General features: G+C 37.5%; 2 protein-coding genes across 3 annotated transcripts in view; both read left to right on the forward strand.

The window, feature by feature from the left end:
• SP4 (Sp4 transcription factor) overlaps positions 1-7,884 on the forward strand; it is a 72,135-nt gene extending 64,251 nt beyond the window's left edge. For both annotated transcript variants that reach the window (XM_022587891.3, XM_089917705.1), the window contains one exon: positions 4,395-7,884. In XM_022587891.3, coding sequence (XP_022443599.1) covers positions 4,395-4,642 — 248 coding nt within the window. In that variant the 3' untranslated portion in view covers positions 4,643-7,884. The remainder of the gene's footprint in view (positions 1-4,394) is intronic.
• Positions 7,885-7,973: 89 nt separating this feature from the next.
• The window catches only part of DNAH11 (dynein axonemal heavy chain 11), a 335,983-nt gene continuing 322,892 nt past the window's right edge, over positions 7,974-21,064 (forward strand). The window contains exon 1 of the mRNA XM_089917707.1: positions 7,974-20,822. Within this exon, the coding sequence (XP_089773833.1) occupies positions 20,472-20,822 (351 nt within the window). The 5' untranslated portion in view covers positions 7,974-20,471. The remainder of the gene's footprint in view (positions 20,823-21,064) is intronic.

Raw genomic sequence — 21,064 nt, forward strand, 5'->3', positions numbered from 1 at the left:
TTATTCTTTTTTTCAGCTTCCTCATTACCTTAGCAATTACCTAAACCTCCTTAAGTCTTCTTAATTCCCTTGTCACTCCCAGTTAACTTCCCCTTACTCTGTCTTCTACTTCAAGAAAATTTGAGCCATATAACTTCTCTCAAATTATCATTCCTCCCCCTTTTAATTTGCTTTTATCCACAGGTAATGATAGAGGAGAATTGAGTGCACTTATGAAAAGATTCATTTAGATATTCTAGGCTGAGTAGGTAAGGGAGAGTGTCCAGGAGGGACTGATAGGTCCCTCCTGATAGACATTGGAGGAATCCAGGGACTACAGGTTTCTCAGTTTGAATAATGAGGTTTTTTAGAACAAATCAAAATATGATTTCTGTAGAGTGAGTTATATATAAAAGTCTGGTAAGAAATTGTATATATGCTACAAATGGACGTTTAGTTGAAAGTTATTCATTGAGCAAAGGGTGTGTTTTTTACTTAGCTGTAACAAATGCCAGACATTTAAAAATGTCCCTGTAGTGGGTTGAATTGTGCCTCCCAGAAAGATATGTTTAAGTCCTAATCCCCAGTATCTGTGAATGTGACCTTCTTGGGAAATAGTTATTTGCAGATGAGATGAATTAAGATAAAGTCATACTATGCCTAGTGTCTAGGATTTAGGACCTAGTGCACCCTAAATCCAATGACTGGCATCCATGTAAGGAAGGGAGAAGACACAGAGACACAGGGGGAAAGGCCATGTGAAGACAGAGGCAAAGATTGGAGAGCTGCACCTACAAGCCGATGAATGCCAAGGATTGCCAGAAGTCACCAGCAGCTTCCGGATGAGGCAAGGGAGTATTCTTCTCTAGAGCCTTTGATGGGCGCATTGCGCTACTGACACCTTGATTTGGGGCATCTAGCTCCATAACTGTGAGAGAGAGAATATCTGTTGTTTTTAAGCCACCCCGTTTGTGATTTTTTGTTTTTGCTTTTTTATAGTAGCCCTTGGAAACTAATATAGCCCCTCAGTTCACTCCTGAAATTATTTTAATTGATAAATATGCAGGTATGTTATCAAATGACAAACTTAGAAATAACATCAGTAATCCATAAAGTATGTTTTATATATTACATTAGCTTAAGTTTGAGGGTAACACTTTGAAAATGAGATTGTAGGCAGAACTATGGCAGCTAGATAATTGGCTCTTGATGGGTACCTCAAATACATAAAGCTTAAAAGATCTGATTTAGTTCCATTTATCCTTTCAAGTCTATGATTCCATTTGAAAATCTCAGCAAATTTTTTTTCTGAGAGAAATTACTGTTAACATCATGTTAGGAAATAATCTACATAATTTCTAAATATGAATCTTCTACCTAAATCCTTTTAAAATACTACCATATTTTAATAGTTGTGTAATACAGCTTGACATTTTATTAATAGTATAGGTGAAATAAGCAATTTTTTTCCTATATTCAGTGTATTAAACCAAAATCATTTTGCTTACATCCTTGAGATATTCTTAGAGAAATAAAATTTGGAATTTCTTCTTGATATGCTTTTGATACTTGTGATGCAGATATTTCACAGATCTTGATCCATGTAACAGATCAACTGTAATTTTTTTTTAATTAGGCTTTACCTTTTTCAAGACTATATCTTATATAACTATCAGTTCTCTATTGCTCCTACAGCAAACTACCACAAATTTAACAGCTTAAAATAACACACATTTTTATATCACTGTTTGTTTAAGTCTGAAGTCCTAGTAGGCTCAGCCGGGGTCCTCTGCTTAGCCTCTCACAAAGGTGAGATCAGGGTGTTGGCTGGGCTGTGTTCCCGCCCGAAGGCTCTGGGAGAGCATCTGCTTCCAGACTTAACGCTATCAGCCAGATTCAGCGTTTGCTGTTGTAGGGCGTAGGTCCCTGTGTTCTTGCTGCCTGTCAGCAGGTGGGCAGTGGGGCTGGCATTTGCTCCTGGAGGTGACCCGCGTTCCTTCTCACACTTTCCACGTGGCACCCCTCCAGCAACAGCAGGTCAAGTTCCTCTCACACTTCTGATTTCTCTGATTTTTCTTGCTGCGTCTCTCTGATTCCAGCTGAAGAAAGCAGTCTCCTTTTAAGAACTTATGTGATTAGATTGGGCCCACGCAGATAATTCAGAACACTCTCCCTTTGTTAACCTTTATAAACTTAGTTACATCCCTTTTGCCATGTAATAAAACATATTCACAAGTTCCAGGGATTAGGGCACAGACATCTTTGTGGGGGATTGGGGCCTTTTGCCCACCGTAAGTAACTAATATCAACAGTTTTGATAATTAGTTGCATTAATTATAAAAAGTATTAACCCTACTAAAAATAATTATAAAAATAATTAAAATAATTATAAATACAAAAAAGATATTATAGTGTATTTAGTTAGTATAAGAACCCTGTACCTCGCTGTATCCATATATTATAAAGTATAATGATAATGTTTGCTAAGAGGTAAGAAATTCAGAAATTGTCTTACACCATAGAAAACACACTTCTTTGTGGAAAAGGTTAATAAACTGAAATGTCATTCCCCTAATGATAGTTGAATTGTACAACATAATTTACTTATTTTGAGATTTTATCCAACTTTCATTGCTTGAAATTAATTGGATACCCACACCTCTTAGGAGTAGACTAGAAAGTCCACACACAAACCATGTCCCCATCACTTCTCATTTATCTTACAGTTTGCTGCTGAGTAGGTGGGGACTTGAATTTCTTTCTCATTTGGTACCAGTAGCTCCATGTGGTTACAAATGACTCTCTCAAGATAACGGAAGCTTCTTAAAATCAGAGACTCTGACTTGTTCAGATTTGTATCACCAGTGCCTGGCACATTACAGATGTTCCACAAATATTTGTTGAAAAATGACTGAGCTCATGAATATCACAGCTAACAAATGTTTATTAAACAGCCAGTGTGTACAAGTTGATCACCCACTGATTCAGTGTTTACTGAATGATCTCGTGCCTTCAAGCCGTCACTACCTGATTTCTTTCTGATTATTCTTGGCCACTGTTGCTGTAAAAGAACAGAGGTCTCTACTACAGGTGATTTAGTACAAAAAGCCTGAACTAGAAACCAGATGCCTTGAATTCTGCTCTGATATTAATAAATTGTATGTTTCCCAAGCAAATTAATTAATTTCTGAGCCCCAACTTACTCATCTATAAAATGAAAATGTAAAATAAGATCCTTAAAATTTCTTCCAGCTTTTAAATTTTTACACTTAGAATTTTTCTTTTGAAGTAAAATGGGAAACTTGAAAGATAAAAGAGTTCAAGATTGATCCTAAACATAAACCCTCATTTAATTGTTTTTAGCCCTTGGCTGGCTGTTAGCATTCATAAGATGCAAGTCGTTTTACCTTAAACCTCAACTGCCTTTATTTTTAATGTCTTTAAGAATTTTGTCTCAACCATTTATTTATCCTTTCATTTAATTTTTCAAGACTGAAAGAGGAAGAAAATATCAATGAGATACCTCAAATGCAATTTTTTAAAATAAAACAAACATAAAGAATAGGGGATAATATCTGACATGGACACTATAGATTTTCTATTAGTAAGTCAAAAGCAGGGCCAGGTAAAAGAAGCCAGCTGAATTGAATTTTCTTATTATCCAAGTTCTACTATCAGACTGGGAAAAAATATTGCTTCTTTCCCTTAAGTAACAATTTTAAGGGAAGGACTAAAGCTAATAGTTTATCCATTATGAACGTGACGATATACCAGTTAACCAAATTTTTATGTGCCCCACCCATTATACGCAAAATGAAAGGACTTTTTTCTGAAATACACAAGTAGTTAGTTCCAGTAGAACTATCTTATAACTTAGAGAGAGAATATATAAGGATCACTCCGTGTACCAGAACCTAATAGTCTTAATTCTGTGAGACCTAAAAATTCTGTTAAATTTGAAATGTAGTGTTTGCCCCACTCTTATTTTTGCCTTGTGAAGAAACTCAGTACACTACAAAATTATTAACTGATTTTATTTGAAGTAGTTCTAAGATATTTCCTGCCTCTAGGCATTATATTCAAAACCTAAACAATAGTTTTTAAGGAAGGGCGGATATGAGCCTTGAACATTATGTATTGTTATACCTGGAAGAGATTTTTGAGATCATCTGTTAGAAACCCTCTTATTTTGTAGATAAGGAAACTGAGGAAACAGCTTTTTATTTTCAGTTCTTAGCAGAATCATGACTTTAAAGTCATGTACTGCACTGTGTGTTCGATGGCATTTTAAAATAAAAACATGAAGTATTTTGCAACTACTCAAAAGTATAGTATGACCAGAAGAGAAATTATTTTAAATTATTATTTAATTTAGATAAAGTGAATTACTATTCATTTATTATTTTTCTGTTTAGGTGAAAAGAGATTTGAATGTCCGGAATGTTCTAAAAGATTTATGCGGAGTGATCATCTCTCCAAACATGTCAAAACGCACCAGAATAAGAAAGGTGGTGGGACAGCTCTTGCCATTGTTACCTCCGGAGAACTGGACTCATCTGTAACAGAGGTGCTTGGCTCCCCAAGAATTGTCACAGTTGCAGCCATTTCTCAAGATTCAAACCCAGCAACTCCCAATGTTTCAACCAACATGGAAGAATTCTGAAAAGTTATTTATAACAGAGACCTCTAGTGCTGCACTTAAGTTTACACACATTTGAAAATCTGGAAATGGGCTGGTCAGGTGAATTACAAAGTAGGAAATCATGTTTTCATTCTTGGCTTCTTTAAGTATTCCAAGATTTTGGGTCAGCACATGAAGTGTTGAATTTTTAAAAATATAAAAAGCAAACTGATGTACTGGAAACAGGTAGAAAAGTATTTCCTCCATATTATACGTTGTAGTTATTTGGAGATCTATCACATAATCTTTAAACTGAATCTTCCCCTCTCTTAACATCATGTGTTAACATGTTTAAAAAGACAGACCTCAGTAGTTTGTAGGCTGGACCTTAATTGGACTTGTTTTCTTTGAAAGTACTTTGTTATAAATTCAGTCAGTAATAATTTATGTGGATTTATTTTTTTTTGCAGTAGCACAGAAAACAAATAGTTAACTGATGATAGAGATAATACTTTATTTCCTTAGCTTGATTTTTGGAAAATCAACTGAAAATAGTTTTGGCCGTCTTTTCTAAATATTAGAAATTCTTCAACAGTTGAATTAGGTAAGTTCCAAAAAAGTAATCTGAGAGGCATCTCAGATCTTTATTACCACTACATTGTAGTAGTGCGTATGCAGACAATCAGTGAAGTCCAAGTACTTTCTCCATATGGAGACACAAGAGGAACTTAGAGCTAAACCTTAGGTTAAATTTTAGATTGAAACCTTAGGAAAATACTGGGGGGAAAACAAAACTCATAATAGCTTCAGAAAAATAAAATGAGGCAATTTAACAGGTGTAAGGTTTTGAAGTTAGGATTGATTATATTCCTAACCCTAGGTTGAACCACAAAGTTCATTTTAAATGTTTATATTGGAAATATTTGCATAGAGTTTAAATCGTTCTGTAGTTTCATATTCTGTAAATATGAATTATGTTGACAATGTGCAAAATTCTTTATGCTTTGACTTGGTAGCCAAAGAAAGAATTATCACACTTTTTTTAAGGCCAGCAGAAAATTATCTTTTAACTACATTACAATTTCTGTTTTCCTCTTTACTAAAAATTAGCGAATCCCATTTTATTTCTAGCACTGTGTTAGAGGCTGATTAAGAATTTATAACACAGTAATGTCTTTATGTTATGCCAATAACTGAATTTTCCCTAAGAAGACAGCCTAACAAATATATAACAGATGTGATACTATGAAACAAAAATTATTTTTTGAAAATCAGAATAATTTCAGTCAATTAAGTGACTAAAGAAAAAATGTATTTCATTGTTTATACAAGGGTCTTAATAGGAAAGATGGCCAAAAGTTTCATATAAAAAAAATTGGGAGTATACCAGTAGCTTAAATATTAGTAAGATATTTAATAGTTTAAAAATATATTTACAAAGAATTATAATGGAATTGGAATTGACCATTTGAAAACTAAAGTTTTTAACTGCTCGGTTTATTAACACCATTAGTTTGGGGACTGTTTGAATATAGGTGTATGTTTTCTTGTGCATTCCCTATTATTTCAGGAAAAGTACTACTCATGCGAATTCTCTTCCGAAATTGTGATGTTTCTTGTATTTTTGATGAAGGAGAAATACTGTAATGATCACTGTTTACACTATGTACACTTTAGGCCAGCCCTTTGTAGCGTTATATAAAACTGAAGGTCTTTTGTGCTTTCAGTTTGTATAAAAAAGCTTTGAGATTAAAGGAAAAAAAAAATTTTTACACTGTGGTTATAAATTTCAAGTTTCTTAAAGCTTTTGTAGACTTGTAACAAAGTCTTTAAATTTTAGTTGGATTTTGTAAATTGTTTTGTATATTTTATTTAACGTACTCTTAACAACTGATGTATCTGGCTTTAAAACATCAGAATCAGTTTGTTGCTTTGTTTGGTACAGAGGAGCATTTGGTAGTATTAATTTTAATTTTATTATATAGGAGCTGAAACATCAAATATATATTTTATCTATCATTATGCTACACAATCAGTGCTATAAATTTTTTTATGCAAAGAAACTTTCGTAATGTTTGAATCATGTTTCCTCAGAGTGACACTTTTTGTTGTTGTTAATACCAAGTATGAGCTCTCTGCACCATTATTCCATGAACCAATTTTAATGCATACCTATGTATGCTCCTCAGAAATCGAAGTTATTTTTTAATCAACAATGAGGCCTATTATAAATTTAACAAACTGAATTTGGATAGCTTTATAGCATATAAAATATATTAATTTGTGTTAGCAGGTGCGCATTTCACCACTGAAATTAGAAATCTTTTGACAGTCTGTTCTGCATACCATTCTGAATCCACTCTTCTGTCTTATAAGAATCGTAAATTTCAGTGTCCTTTATTTGACTCAGTGGGATATAGCTGTTATAAGTAATAGGGCACAGATGTGCAGTAGAGTCTTGTTTAATGACATTTCACTGTTCATTCCCTTTGCCACTGTTATAAAACTTTTCTTTATTGTAATTATCAGTGCAAAGCTATGTATTTATCATGGTAGAACTCCAGTGTTAGAATAGTTTTTCTTACAGTATACTTTCTTTGGTTAGGTTTGTGTATGTGTTGCTGATTACATTAGAACTTGATGTTAAGTCATTATTTATCACACTCTCATGAGAGCAGTAATAAAAGTGTGTAATCTAGGAGAAAAAGTTAATTTGTCAAACTTAGATAAGCATGATGTTTAGGTCCTATTTTTCAATTTTATAACTGTTTTATTGCAACAATATTTGTATTTAAGTCTTCATTTTAATGCCTTGTGGTGTTTTTTTATGCATGTCACTAAGTTGTCATCCCACATAAATTGATGTGCAGCATAGGGTATTAAATCTACATAATGATTTTAAAACAGAAATAGTTGATGGTAAAATGTAAATGTTTTGCAAAAATTCCTTATAAAAAGTTTTGTAGTAACATTTCACTTGTAAATTTTTTTTGTAAAAAAAAAAGAAAAAAAAAAAAAGATGAGTCCAGAAAAAAACCTGTTTCCCATATCCTAGAATTTAGACAATTATTCTGCCAGCAAAGCCTCTGGGGCTGTAATTGACATTTTTACAGTGCTGATTTGTATAAAATTTGTTTTTTGTGGATTTGGAAATAAAATCATGTACAAGTTGTTGCCTGCAATAACAATTGCAAGTAACCTATTAAAAATTCCCTTGAGTTTAACATGTTTCTTCATTTAATTATGTATGCTATAAAACAGCAATAAATTGTTTGAACTATCAACCTTTTTATAATGATGAACACTGGAAAGTAAATGCTTCTCACTAGAAAACATATTGACAACTCTTCATAATTCCTGGTATTAAGATCTGGTCACCATTTCTCTGAACGTACCGCCAAAGAACACCAATTCAAATTTCATGTTAATTTGTAGCCATTGCTCTAGAGATGTATGGAAATTAAAATTTGATTTAGGGACCATTTTTACTTAAATATTTTTAAACAGTAAATGTTAGGAAATTGTAGGAAGACCTAAAAACGAAAACTTAATTAAGATGTTATTTAAGCTTACAGAAACACTAAGAAGCAATGTATGCCATGTATATAGATGCCACAGTCTATAAGCAGAAGCTATTGTCTTTTCCTCTTGGGAGAGCCCTGCAAATCTCATGCAGAACCTTAATGGACATAATGAATACATTACTATAACAACTTTAGTTAACAGATTTCCAAACCCAGGACAGATTAGATACGGCCAAGTGAGGGGCAGGGGATGTTAGGCAGCAGGGAAGTACATTGATCTACTAACAGAAGGTGCCAAAAATTCTTTTTAAATCTGTAGCGACCAATAGTGTTTGGGTAGATCACGTTGTATAGTAAAACCCTAAGGTAAAGACATGGCTAGTGTAGTAATATGTGTTCATTAACAATTCCTGAATCAAGAAACAGTTAAATTTATTCTACTCTGCCAAACAAAACTAGTAAGGAATAAATTTTTCAAAAGATTTGTATCAAACTAAAAATGTAAACTTCAGTTATCTGAAAAATTCACATTTGGAAGCATCAGAATGATATTGTATAAAAGGGATAATGCAAGTAGTAAACTTTTTCTATATTTTTTTATTTTTTATGTGGTAGTACCAGTTTGATTCTTGGACTTCTAGGAACTTCATACTCGGAACCAGGAACCAGGCGCCAAGAGTGAGTCAAAGAAAATACCAAAAAAGTAATGCTTTTTACTTTATCATAGATTTTTTTTTAACTGGATTATATTTGCTTTACACTGCTGTGTCAGTTTCTGCTGTACAGCAAAGTGAATCAGCTGTACATATATGTATTTCCCTTTTATTTTGGATTTCCTTCCCATTTAGGTCACCACACAGCACCAAGTAGAGTTCCCTGTGCTATACAGTAGGTTTTCATTAGTTATCTGTTTTATACGTAATAGTGTATATATGTCAATCCCAATCTCCCAGTTCATCCCACCTCCTGCCCTTTGCCCTTGGTATCCATATGTTTGTTCTCTACATCTGTGTCTCTGTTAATGCTTTGCAAATAAGATGATCTTTACCATTTTTCCGGAGTCCACATATATGTGTTAATATACGAGATTTGTTTTTCTCTTTCTGACTTCACTCTGTATGACAGTCTAGGTCCATCAACATCTCTGCAAATGACACAATTTCGTTCCTTTTATGGCTGAGTAATATTCCGTTGTATGTATGTACCACATCTTCTTTATCCATTCCTCTGTTGATGGACATTTAGGTTGCTTCCATGTCCTGGTTATTGTAAATAGTGCTGCAGTGAACATTGTGGGTGCATGTATCTTTTTGAATTATGGTTTTCTCTGGGTATATGACAAGTAGTGGGATTGCTGGGTCATATGGTAGTACTATTTTTAGTTTTTTAATGAACCTCTATACTGTTCTGCATAGTGGCTGTATGAATTTACATTCCCACAAACAGTGTAAGAGGGTTCCCTTTTCTCCACACCCTCTCCAGCATTTATTGTTTGTAGATTTTTTGAAGATTACCATTCTGACTAGTGTGAGGTGATACCTCATTATAGTTTTGATTTGCATTATTAGAAATAGTGATGGTGAGCATCTTTTCACTTGTTTGTTGGCCAACTATATGTCTTCTTTGGAGAAATGTCTATTTAGGTCTTCTGCCCATTTTTTGATTGGGTTGTTTGTTTTTTTGATACTGAGCTACATGAGCTGTTTGTATATTTTGGAGATTAATCCTTTGTCAGTTGCTTCATTTGCAAATATTTTCTTCCATTCTGAGGGTTGTCTTTTCATCTTGTTTACGGTTTCCTTTGCTGTGCAAAAGCTTTTAAGCTTCATTAGGTTCCACTCGTTTATTTTTGTTTTTATTTTCATTACTCTAGGAGGTGGGTCAAAAAAGACCTTGCTGCAGTTTATGTCAGAATATCATAGATTGTTGACATAAAAACACTGGTGTAATAAGTTAGGAAAGCTGAAGCAGTGCTCAGCACAACAGTACATATAATAAGGTATAGTTCACGATGCTGTTCATGATAAAGTCAAGATATCAAGAAAAAAAGATGGCATAGCTTGTTTATTTTTATTTAAAATTTCAGATGCTTAAAGAGTGCAGACTTCAGGTATGTACAAGAAATAAATACTTTATTCTTCAGTACAACTGAATTACATATTACTGTATTTACTGCCCAAGCAATAATGTTTGATTCACACACAACCAACTTGTAATTTTGTAGCAGGATTTTTAAGGCATGTATTCCCTTCTCCTAAGAGTTGCTGATTAGTGTATGTCTTAGGCTGTGTTCTTCTTTGTAGCAGGTGGCAATGAAATAATTTATTTTTGGGTACCTGAGAGTGATTTCAAGTGCAAATAGTAAGAAAGAAACACAGAGCAAGGGAGGAAGGAAGATGGTACAAACCTTCGTTTTTGTCTAAGGTAATAGCTTGGCAACTGCTAGGACAATTTCTCCTGGAGGAAAATGTTCCAATTAATAGGGTTTCTAGATTACAGAATTTTAATAATCAAGTTTTCATGTATAAAAAGAAAGAAATCAGTATGCTATATATAGTACTTTAGCCGAGAAAAGCAAATTATGTATGCATATACATATATATAACAGCTCTTTACAATAAGGATTTGATTTAGCAAATGAGTTAGCAAATTACATATTTTGTATTAGACTGTACTGACATAAGATCTATTCTCTTTAAATAGAAAAGGTATTTTCCTGATAAATCATGCATCACTATGCTGCCCACAGTTAAGTACAGATACTCAAGCCTTAAGTACATTGTACATTCTCTTACGAAGTCAACCAGGAAAATTGGGTGATAGTCAAGCGGAATTTTCACGTGAGCTTATGATATTTGAAATGTTCCATAAAAACAATATTTTTACCACAGTAAAATTTTTTTCAAGGAAACAGTAGCTGTGTTTCCAGTTAACAGTAATCCCTTTGCATAATTGTGGCACTGTTTAAAATTTTTGTTCAGTGGAAACGTAATCCACAGGGTTTTGTGTTTCCTATATGTATTTTAATAAAATTAAGTACATGTATATAGATAAAATATATGCTATGTGTAACATTTTAGCTACATATCACTATAACATTAGGATTGTATTAGGAAGTTCAAACTTCAGCATAAAACTATTTTGTTTTTAAAGCTGCTGAAAGAAAGACTGCAAGAAATACAGATAGGCCTAAAAATACACACATACCCTAAAATTCTGTATAAAAGATTTGTACCAGTAGTTTCCATAAAACTACATTTTTATCTAGCCCTTCTACTTCTGGAAATTAATTTGCTTCAGGACTTAATGATAGCGATGACTAATAGGCTTGTATTTTGAGTCTCCACTCATTGGACAAATACTGAGGGTCTGTTTGGTACCAGGCACTAATCCATGTGTCAGACCAAGAAGAAGACAAAAAACCCTATCCCCTGCCCTCACAGAGTTCACACATAGATTTGAAAGTGGTGAGGGCAACGGGGACAAGTAGGCTAAACGTGAAGAGTGCTGGGGCTGCGATTGTAATTAGGGGGGTCAGGAAGCCTCCCTGAACTGATGTTTGAGTAAAACTGGAAGTGAGGAAGCAAACCTTGCCGATCAGTATCTGAGAGGAAGCTGGGGGAAGAGGAATCAGCAAAAGGGATGAGCCCTACGCCTGACTGGACCACAGCTAACGCGCATTAGTCTAGAGGGGCCAAAAACGAGGAGAGCAGGAGAGAGGTAAGAGGTGGCGGTGCATCCTTGCCATGGAGATAAAGGCCTGCTCATAACGCAGAGGGTTGAGCACCCTGGTAAAAGCAAAGCCGTGTGACACAGAGATCACCAACTGGGAGGCTGAGGAGTGTGGGCTTGATTCCTGGCTCTGCCACTTCCTACACAGCCTTGGGCAAATTATCTAACTACCACTTCTGCATCCTCTTTTTCTCATTTCCAAAATGGGAATGATACCTTGTAGGTGTCTTAAGAGGATCAAATAAGGTAACTCTCAAGCCTCTGACACAATAGTATTTAATAGATAGAAGTTATTGTTATCATAACTCAACCCAAAAGGGGGTAGGGAGGATGGAATAGTCCCCAGTTGGACCAATCTTGAAATGCTTTGGGTACCAATATGTTGAAAAGTCAATGCTCAATATCCCATTTTAAAAAAGAGAAATTTCAGTGAGAATTTCTTGATTCAACTGTACCTTTTTTCTCAAACTACCTATGAGTTAGTTTCTATCTCAGATTTATATGATGGTCATCTTTTCCCAATGCTAAGCAAAATTAAAGTTTCAAATCTTAGTTACTTTCTAATTTTTTAAAATTAATTTTATTTATTTATTTTTGGCTGTGTTGGGTCTTCGTTGCTGTGTGTGGGCTTTCTCTAGTTGTGGCGAGCAGGGGTTACTCTTCGTTGTGGTGTGCAGGCTTCTCATTGCGGTGGCTTCCCCTGTTGCAGAGCACAGGCTCTAGGCACGCAGGCTTCAGTAGTTGTGGCACGCGGGCTTTAGCAGTTGTGGCTCGTGGGCTCTAGAGCGCAGGCTCAGTAGTTGTGGCGCACAGGCTTAAGTTGCTCTGCGGCATGTGGGATCTTCCCGGACCAGGGCTCGAACCCGTGTGCCCTGCATTGGCAGGTGGATTCTTAACCACTGCGCCACCAGAGAAGCCCAGTTATTTTCTAATTTTAAAATGTTAATTTCAACTACTTGCCTACCTAAGTGATAGCAGACAACAAAACGAGTGAACTAAGAAGCAAACCAAATGGTGAAAAACAGAAACATCGCCCATCTGCTGTTCAAAAACTTTTATTTTGTTGTTAACGTGTGGAAAACTTTCTATATCTAAAATCATCCCCTGTGTTTAGAGATACACTTAAATAAACAAAATGAACCTGAGCTTACAGGGCAAAAGTACTCCTATGTTTTCAGTTCCCTGTTAAATTGCAACCATGAAAAAAAAACAATGTGCATTTTGGTGTCCAAACCTTTTCTTATCCTAGACAACTTCCTCTCAGACTTGGTTCAGAAAAGAATAGGATCCTCTGCATTTATGAGCTCTAAGCTATCTTCACTTAGCTTTTCAGATTCTTTGCGGAATAAGATAAGATATAAACAAATAAATTGTCCAGACTGGCTTCGTGCCCTGCCAGGCTCAGAGGCACCTCCGCTAGCTGCTGCCCTCCACTTCCAGCACCTCTTCCATGTCACTACCTTAACTGGGCTTCAGATCCTGTTCTTAACTCTGACTTGCCTCTTTCATTCCCAAGCTAACCTGTAGAGATGCTTTTTCCAATCAGCCAGTCCATTTAGCACATATTGTGTGCCACCAGGTTCAGGCGTAAGGGATGCTCTTCCTCTTTTCTGTATTAATCCTGCCTCCTTCCATCTCTCCCTTGGCTAGATTTCTAGAGCACCTCGAGATCCCCTTCCCCGACTCCTAGGATGGGCTGGCCAGCACTTGCAGAGATGGGAGTGCAGTAAGCCCGCATCCGCAGGGAGCAGCCAAGGCTCAGATCATGTTGGGCCACAGGTTAAGATGAACAAGTCTCGAGTCAGAATCAGAGAGCCAAGAAGTCAGACCCTGGGAGCTAAGATCAGACAAAAGCAAATTACAGGGAAGAGGAGGAAATTAAACTTGAGCAGTTGTCTCCCACACTCATTCGTCTTTGAAGCATACCTTTCTAGACGGTTGGCTTGACTCAAATTGTGTTATTTATTATCTTGCTATGAAATGTGGTTTAATAAATATTTTACTGAGAGCAGTATTATTTTTGAGATGTGGAAGCCATAATAAGGTTATATTTTCTGCTGGTAAAATTGTTCCTAGCTTGTATAATTTTATGTTGGAATTAAATACATCAGTAATTCATGGTTCTAAAGGGCATCATGGTTTTGAAATGTTTGGTCACCCTAACATGTTTGGAAAACCACTGTTGAGGAAAATAGTACAAAGGCAAAGGGCAAGCTAACTGAAAAAAGATTCCAACTCAATTCAGCAATGTTGTAAATGGTTACGACTTTAACTGTGTTATGTCTTTGAAGCTTTTATGTTAGCTTATTCTTTGTCAAATATATATATGTATGTGAAATATGTGTGTGTGTGTGCATGTTTGGTGAAGCATCATATACATTTCTAATTGCTGTTTGTAAGTCAGAATTAAATTATAAGTTACTATGGTTTTGTATTATAGTCGCTTCCTCTCATTTTCTATAATTATATGGACAGAAAGGTAGTACTGTTAGAAAATTATACCGTATTCTAATGATATATAACCTTTAATTCTCATTTTTATGGAATAAATCATGACTAGAACAGGGTTATGGGTCCTATGAAAAGAACCTCAGTTCTTCATTTATTTTCTTGTTTGTTTTGTTTTTCAAAATCCAGGGGATGTCAATTTGTATTAAAAGTCTGTAAGCAGTGATCATTTTTTTTTTCTTTTTTTGCGGTACGCGGGCCTCTCACCGCCGCGGCTTCTCCCGTTGCGGAGCACAGGCTCCGGACGCGCAGGCTCAGGGGCCATGGCTCACGCCCCCAGCCGCTCCGCGGCATGTGGGATCTTCCTGGACCGGGGCACGAACCCACGTCCCCTGCATCGGCAGGCGGACTCTCAACCATTGCGCCACCAGGGAAGCCCGCAGTGATCATTTTTTAACATATAGAAATATTGAATCAGTATCTTGGGCACACAGAACTAACATAGTGTTGTAGGTCAATTATGCTTCAAAAAAATACATCAAACAAACTAATAAAACAAAAGAAGGGAAAAAAAAAGTCTAGTAAGTATGTCCACCAATTCCATAAGTAACTAGGAGTACTTTTATTCTTATGTCCAATTGTAAATCCAGACTTTGACATAAAATAGGAAAAGATAAAAGGGTGAACCTTCCTAAAGAATTTTACTGACCATTTTGTAGATCTAAGATTTATTGTTCTGTATTTTTAGGAAAAGTGTTACCTTGTTTACAAAATGTTTTTAAAATATTAATTTTCTTTTAAATAGTATCCTTATTCAAATCCATGACCTTAACAAATTCTTTAAAGAATTAATGCGATGAGAAAAGAGGTAATAATCACCAGAGAATATATTCAAATAAAATATTTGTCTTCAGTTTATACATTTTGTTCTAATAGAAATATTGATCAGATTTATGATTTAAGTATTTATGCCTCTTACTAAATATGTCTTTTAACTCTGGCATTGTTCAGAATACTCTCAAAGTAATTATGATCTCTAAAAAAAATAACTCTGTTTTATTTTATTTTTTGTAGGTGAGCTATAACTTGGCCTAAAATACATCAAGCTTGTGAATCCAGAGGACATTGCTTTGTTCTCAAGAATCTACAGCACCCAATCAAAATTTAGACATATTTAGCTATCAGAGTAAGAGTTACCCTGTTCCAAGTTCAGTTCATTCCCTGTAAACAAAAGAATGTAACAATAATTATTGTTCCTGATTATTATAGATAGAGATAACAGTCAAAAATTTTAATAACAGACACAGCACAGCACCCATCAATCAGAAGGGATTGATTGGAGGGAGGTCCCAGAGCCCCTCCCTGTTTCTCCATCCTATACTCCACAGCCCCATCCATCCCTCCACCCCCACCCCCCTGGCATTACTCTTTCAGTTGCTAGATCTTGGGGAGGTCATGGGGTGGTAGTAGGGGGATTGGGAACCAGAGTGGCTATTTAGTTTCCAGTATGGCATTATCTCAGCATTTTAATAACCGGTGTGGCTATACTGGCATCCTAGCTGAATGTGAACAGTGGACAGGTAGGTTTATACTCCAAAGTGTGCCATGAAGAGTATTAATGATGTAGCATTTCTTAAAAGAATGCTCCACTGTTACCTCCAGGAATTTCTTCTGTGCTGATAATGTTCCATTTTACAAGTCTTGTTGCAGATGTATGGGCAGTATTAACGACCACAGACATGCCTCTTGGCAGACCACAAAAGTAAGACAGACCCCAATTGCAGAGATGTTAAAATGTGAAAAAAGGTGCATCACAGAATCAATGAACTACACTTCAAGATATGTTTATTTCCTTTCTGCTTCCATCAATCCCCTCTCTTCCCCAACACCCTGAGCTTGCCAACTGTAGTTTTGTTGACCATTTCAGGATCAAACTACTGAGATTCACAGGAGATTACTTTATTTGCATTGTCTGTTTACATGGGGAGTTACGGGTTTGGATGGCCACAGGAAAAGAACTGTTAGTGCGCACTGAAAGGATGTTTTATTAATACTAACCTTTCCCAGCCCAAGTAACCTTGTTGTGTGTCACAGAGAATGCCCTCTCTGTAAGGAGCTGGAATTGCTGGGAAAGCTTTGGGGACTTCTTGGTGCTGGTAGAATTCGGGGATTCAATTAGGGTATTCTAATCCTTGGAGATTTGGGGATATTACAAATTATATGTGATATTCTATATCCTGGAACAATTCATATTAGGAATATAAATATATATTTATATTAGGGATTCATATTAGGAACATAAATATGTATTTAGGGAGAAAAGCAAGAATGCAAACAATGCTTACTGGTTTAGGAAGAAAGCTTAGCAGCTTTACAATGGGTACATCAGCAATGTAAATAGAAAAGAGAAAGGCAGATTTACCTGATATAAACACACTGCTCTCCTCCTCAAATCTCCCTCCACTAACTAAGTAGCACCTATGAAAGGGCTTTGTAAACTGTTGAGCACTAGACAAATGTGTGCGCTGCCTCCACGGGGGGAGCGATCACGAATACTCATTTAATTTCTACCTGTGCCCAACTCTGAGCACTTTCTCTAAGCTTTCTCCTCATTTCTGATTTCAAAGAAAGGTTTAACAAGCAGGAATAGAAATAATAATGTGTTTGATACGATGTAGGAGGTATTCAGAAATAATTGTGTTTGTACTCCCTACAACTTAACTCACATATTCTTTTGTAGAATTTATTTAATCTCTAAATCCTCTTCCTTCTCTGGAACTAGTGCTCCAGAAATAAAACTTCTTTTCTGTTAATTAATTAAATTAATTCATCTCTTTTTACACATTTATTTTTCTCTTCTCCCTTCAGAGGCTGTAACCCTTTCCTTGACTAAAATTTTTTGGGTTACAGAAGTCCTTCCCTTGTTGGCATTTTATTTTGAAGTGCTTATTTCAATTCAACAAATATTCGAACGGTAGCATTGCTGGAGGGTCTGTGTTAGATGCTGCAGGGGGTAAAATAAATGGCACAGTCCCTGACAGCACCTGCCTTCAAAGGGCTTTGTTGCTAATAAGGAAAAATAAGAAAGCCGCACAAATAGCTATAATGCAAGGTAGAGTACATCATACAGGTACAGGAAGAGATTACACTGTAGACTGGTGAGGATTTCCTCTCCAGAGTCCTGTGATCCTTGTTGCTTGCTTGCTTCTGTCAGTCATTACAAGTACACCTCAGAATTGTCTCTCTAAATGTTACAAAATTTTTCTTTCCTGCAAATCTGTTGGTTTTCTATTACATTTCCCCCTCTATCTCCTAAATTCATGCTTAGACTCTGCAAAGATGCTTTAGGTTGTTTTTTGTTATTATTGTTTTTTGTTTGTTTTGTTTTTTTTTTTAATCAAAACCAGCAGTGGTAAGAAACTGTAGCTTAACTATTGTTGTGTATCTGCTTTGAATGGCCTTGACCTTATGAGTTGACATTCCTGCCTTTGATTTCCATGTCCCTTCACTTGGTATACAACCCTTCTCTGCCCCCACTCTTGACCATGGCACATATCTGATGGCCTCAACAGCGGCACCTCATTATATTTGTCCTTTACCCACTTGTTTTTGTCTTGATATCTCTGGAAATCCAGACAGTAAAATTCCTCAAATCACATAGTTTTCTCAGTTTTACCCTGTTTTCCTTTTTCTCCTTCCAAAATCTCAAGTTGACCTTAATCCAGGCTTCTCCAAGAATAAAGTTCTTTTAATGTTTAGCCACACTTAGGGGGGAAAAAAAGTAATAAAGTCTTCATAATTCTTGGGAAATTGTGTTAGTGTAAAGAGATACTTCCCATGATGTTATACGTTTATGGGGAATCTGAGAAAAAAACATCCATACCTTTCTTGGTTGACTACCAAATGGACAGTTTTTACCCTTTTTCTTCACTAGCAGAACCCACATTTTGCTCAGGCTCCTCCTACTGGGCATATCCTTAAAAGGAAGCTGGAGTTGGATCTTGATCTCATTTCCCTTGACAAACCCAAGTTTAGATATGGACATGAGATGGAATACTGGCCAATCAGATGAAAAGGAACATCTTCTGGAGGGCTTCAGAAAGTTTTCTTTACACAAAAATGAAGATGCTGTTTTCTTGCTTCTGGACTTTGTCACCTGCAAGGAATGCTAGAAAACATGATTGCCACCTAGCATCCATGATAGGAGAATAACTGACCGGTTGGAGACCACAGAAAAGGGAGGTGAACAACAGTCTCATCCCAGAGTCCTTGTGTTAACCAACCCCTGGCTCTTCTACAACCAGACTTCTTGGGTGAGATTATAAATGTTCTTATTGTAGGCCACTATTACTTGGGTTTTCTGTTAATTGCAGTTAACTGCAGATTTTTGTTCATTACAGATATGAATTACTTCTGAAATACACAATTTTTTAAAAAAGCCCAAAACAGAAGTCAAGATTATATTGTCCTATAGGACATTAAGGAGTATTGTATCTAACCTAGCGACCTTATTTCAATAGTCTTTCTCCACTGCCTCTGAATCTCTTTCTCTGATTCTCCTGGAACCAACTTCACCATTTTGTTGATATCCTCATTAATGAGTTGAAGACATCTTTGACATGTCTTCATTCTGTATTTTGAGTTACTATGTGACTTTTTGAAAATTGTACTTAAATAGTAACACTATGATTTAAATTTTTCTGCTGAATTTTAAAGTGGTTTTTCACTTCAATTTAGTTCAACTCTTATTTACAGAATTCCTGTGTCTCTGGGGTAGGAGATGCAAAGGTAGAATATAGGTGTGAGAGGAGAGACTAAGAAGCATTGTAAGGTGTTCACAAGTGATTTCCAGGCTTGCTTAGTAGCCACTGGGTGCCCCAAGGATTGCTTTGGACCATGCAAAACAGCCTTCCAGGAGCTTGTGTTCATTATAAAGGCTTTCCAGGAGCCTGTGTTCATTCACGCGTCTGATGATATAACTAGAAAATCTTATAGGTGGTTATCAGACACAATTGACATCCTAAAAAGAAAAACTGTTAAGGCACCAAATCTTGCTGGATACAACGTATTTATCGATAATCAGTTATTATAATGGATTATTGAGGGCAACACTCCTTCATAGTTCCTATGGGAAACAAGGGGTTTGAAGTTTTTACTTTGAAATGAACAAATGGAAAGGACTAAAAAAACTTTAGTTTGAGGACTGCCCCTCAAAATTCTGGCTACTTCAGTCTCAACAAATGTCATTAATAGACCATACTGAAATCCATTTCAACATCACGGAGACTGTTACTAATATGGAACTTTTCCGCCTTGAGCTTTTACTCTTGGATTGAATAATTATATATTTTCAGAGCACTTTGCTGTTTACAGAGACGTCATGCATTCTTTCATTAGGTGTATTAACATCCCAGTAACTGGCAGGTGAGGTTCAGAATCAGGATTTTGAATACCTAGATCTTGGATTGCCACAACTAGGAAAGCTGAATTGCAGTGTTGGCTCTTTTCTGGAAACATTCTAACAGCTATGGGCAAGGTAAATTAAAAGCCCTCGGCGCGAGTCCTGAATCCCGGTTCCACCATCTCCTTGTTGCTTAGTCACTTTGTGACTTAGTTTCTTTGCTCATTAAATAAGCTGACCAGTCGAAGCCCTGCCTTTCTAGGTATTAAATAATCGAGGGGATGGACTTAGCACGGAGCTCAGCACAACCCAGCACTGCTCAAAAGACAGCAGTTAATCAATACTGGGTTGCCATTCTCCCTTCCCGGGAGCCCCAAGATGTCCCGTGTGCCAGGGCGTCAGTGGGCAGCGGAGGAGGCCACCGAGTGGCTCACGCCGGTCGAGGGCACGCTCCTCCCCTCCAGAAAGCTGCTCCACTCGGCTCTCACTCCGCCCACAGAGGGCCGGGGCGGGGACGTCGTTCCCCTGGAAACGGGACGCGGCGGCTCAAGGCTCGCCAGAGCCCTGGCGCGTTGCGCTCGCAGTGCGCGCAGACGCCGGCTGCCAAGTGGGAGCAGGTGTGGGACTAGCGGCCGCGCTCCCGGTGATCGCTGGAGGAGGTGGGCGCCTCTCGGAGCGCGAGTGTGGAGGTGGCCTCGCCTACCCGGGGCTGGGCAGGGGCGCGCGCGTGGAGCCGGCCAGCCCCGCGTCCCCTCAGACGTGCTGGATGGCAGCCCAGGTGGCAGCCCGGGAGGCGGGAGGCTTCCGGGAAGTCCCGACCCTTCGCCTAACCCCGGGCGCCGGCCCGGAGGCGGTGGGCCTGGTGGAGTATGAAGAGGAGGACGAAGACGAGGAGGTGGCGGCGGCCAGGAGAGCGCGGAGTTTCGCCCAGGACGCGCGGGTGCGCTTCGTCGGCGGCCGTCTGGAGCAGATGCTGGGGTTCCCGGAGGAGAAATGGAGCCAGCATTTGGAGAGCGAGGACAAGCGGCAGGTCCTGGGGGAGTTTCTGGAGACCCCCAGCCCCGCCTGCCTTGTGTTCAGCGTCGACGCCGTGGAGCGGCTCGCGGCGTCCCAACAGGTAAGGGGCGACGGGCGAGGGAACCAGGTCACGCCTCCCGCCCAGCCTGACGGACACTTGAGCGGGACAGGCCAGTTGTGCTTCCTTGGGTTCTCTCGGGGCACATATGCGGGCGCTTTAAAAAACTTCAATCAAGTGCCTGCCGAGAGTCCGCAGAATCCCCCACGTGTGCCCACTCTGCTGTTAAGTGGTTGTTGGTTAGTTTTCTAGAAGGTCAGCCTTTGGGCCTGCTTCACCCGGAT

This window comes from Delphinapterus leucas, chromosome 9 (assembly GCF_059928025.1).
Source record: "Delphinapterus leucas isolate spDelLeu-1000000601 "Yukka" chromosome 9, BTC_Dleu_Yukka2, whole genome shotgun sequence".
NCBI lineage: Eukaryota > Metazoa > Chordata > Mammalia > Artiodactyla > Monodontidae > Delphinapterus > Delphinapterus leucas.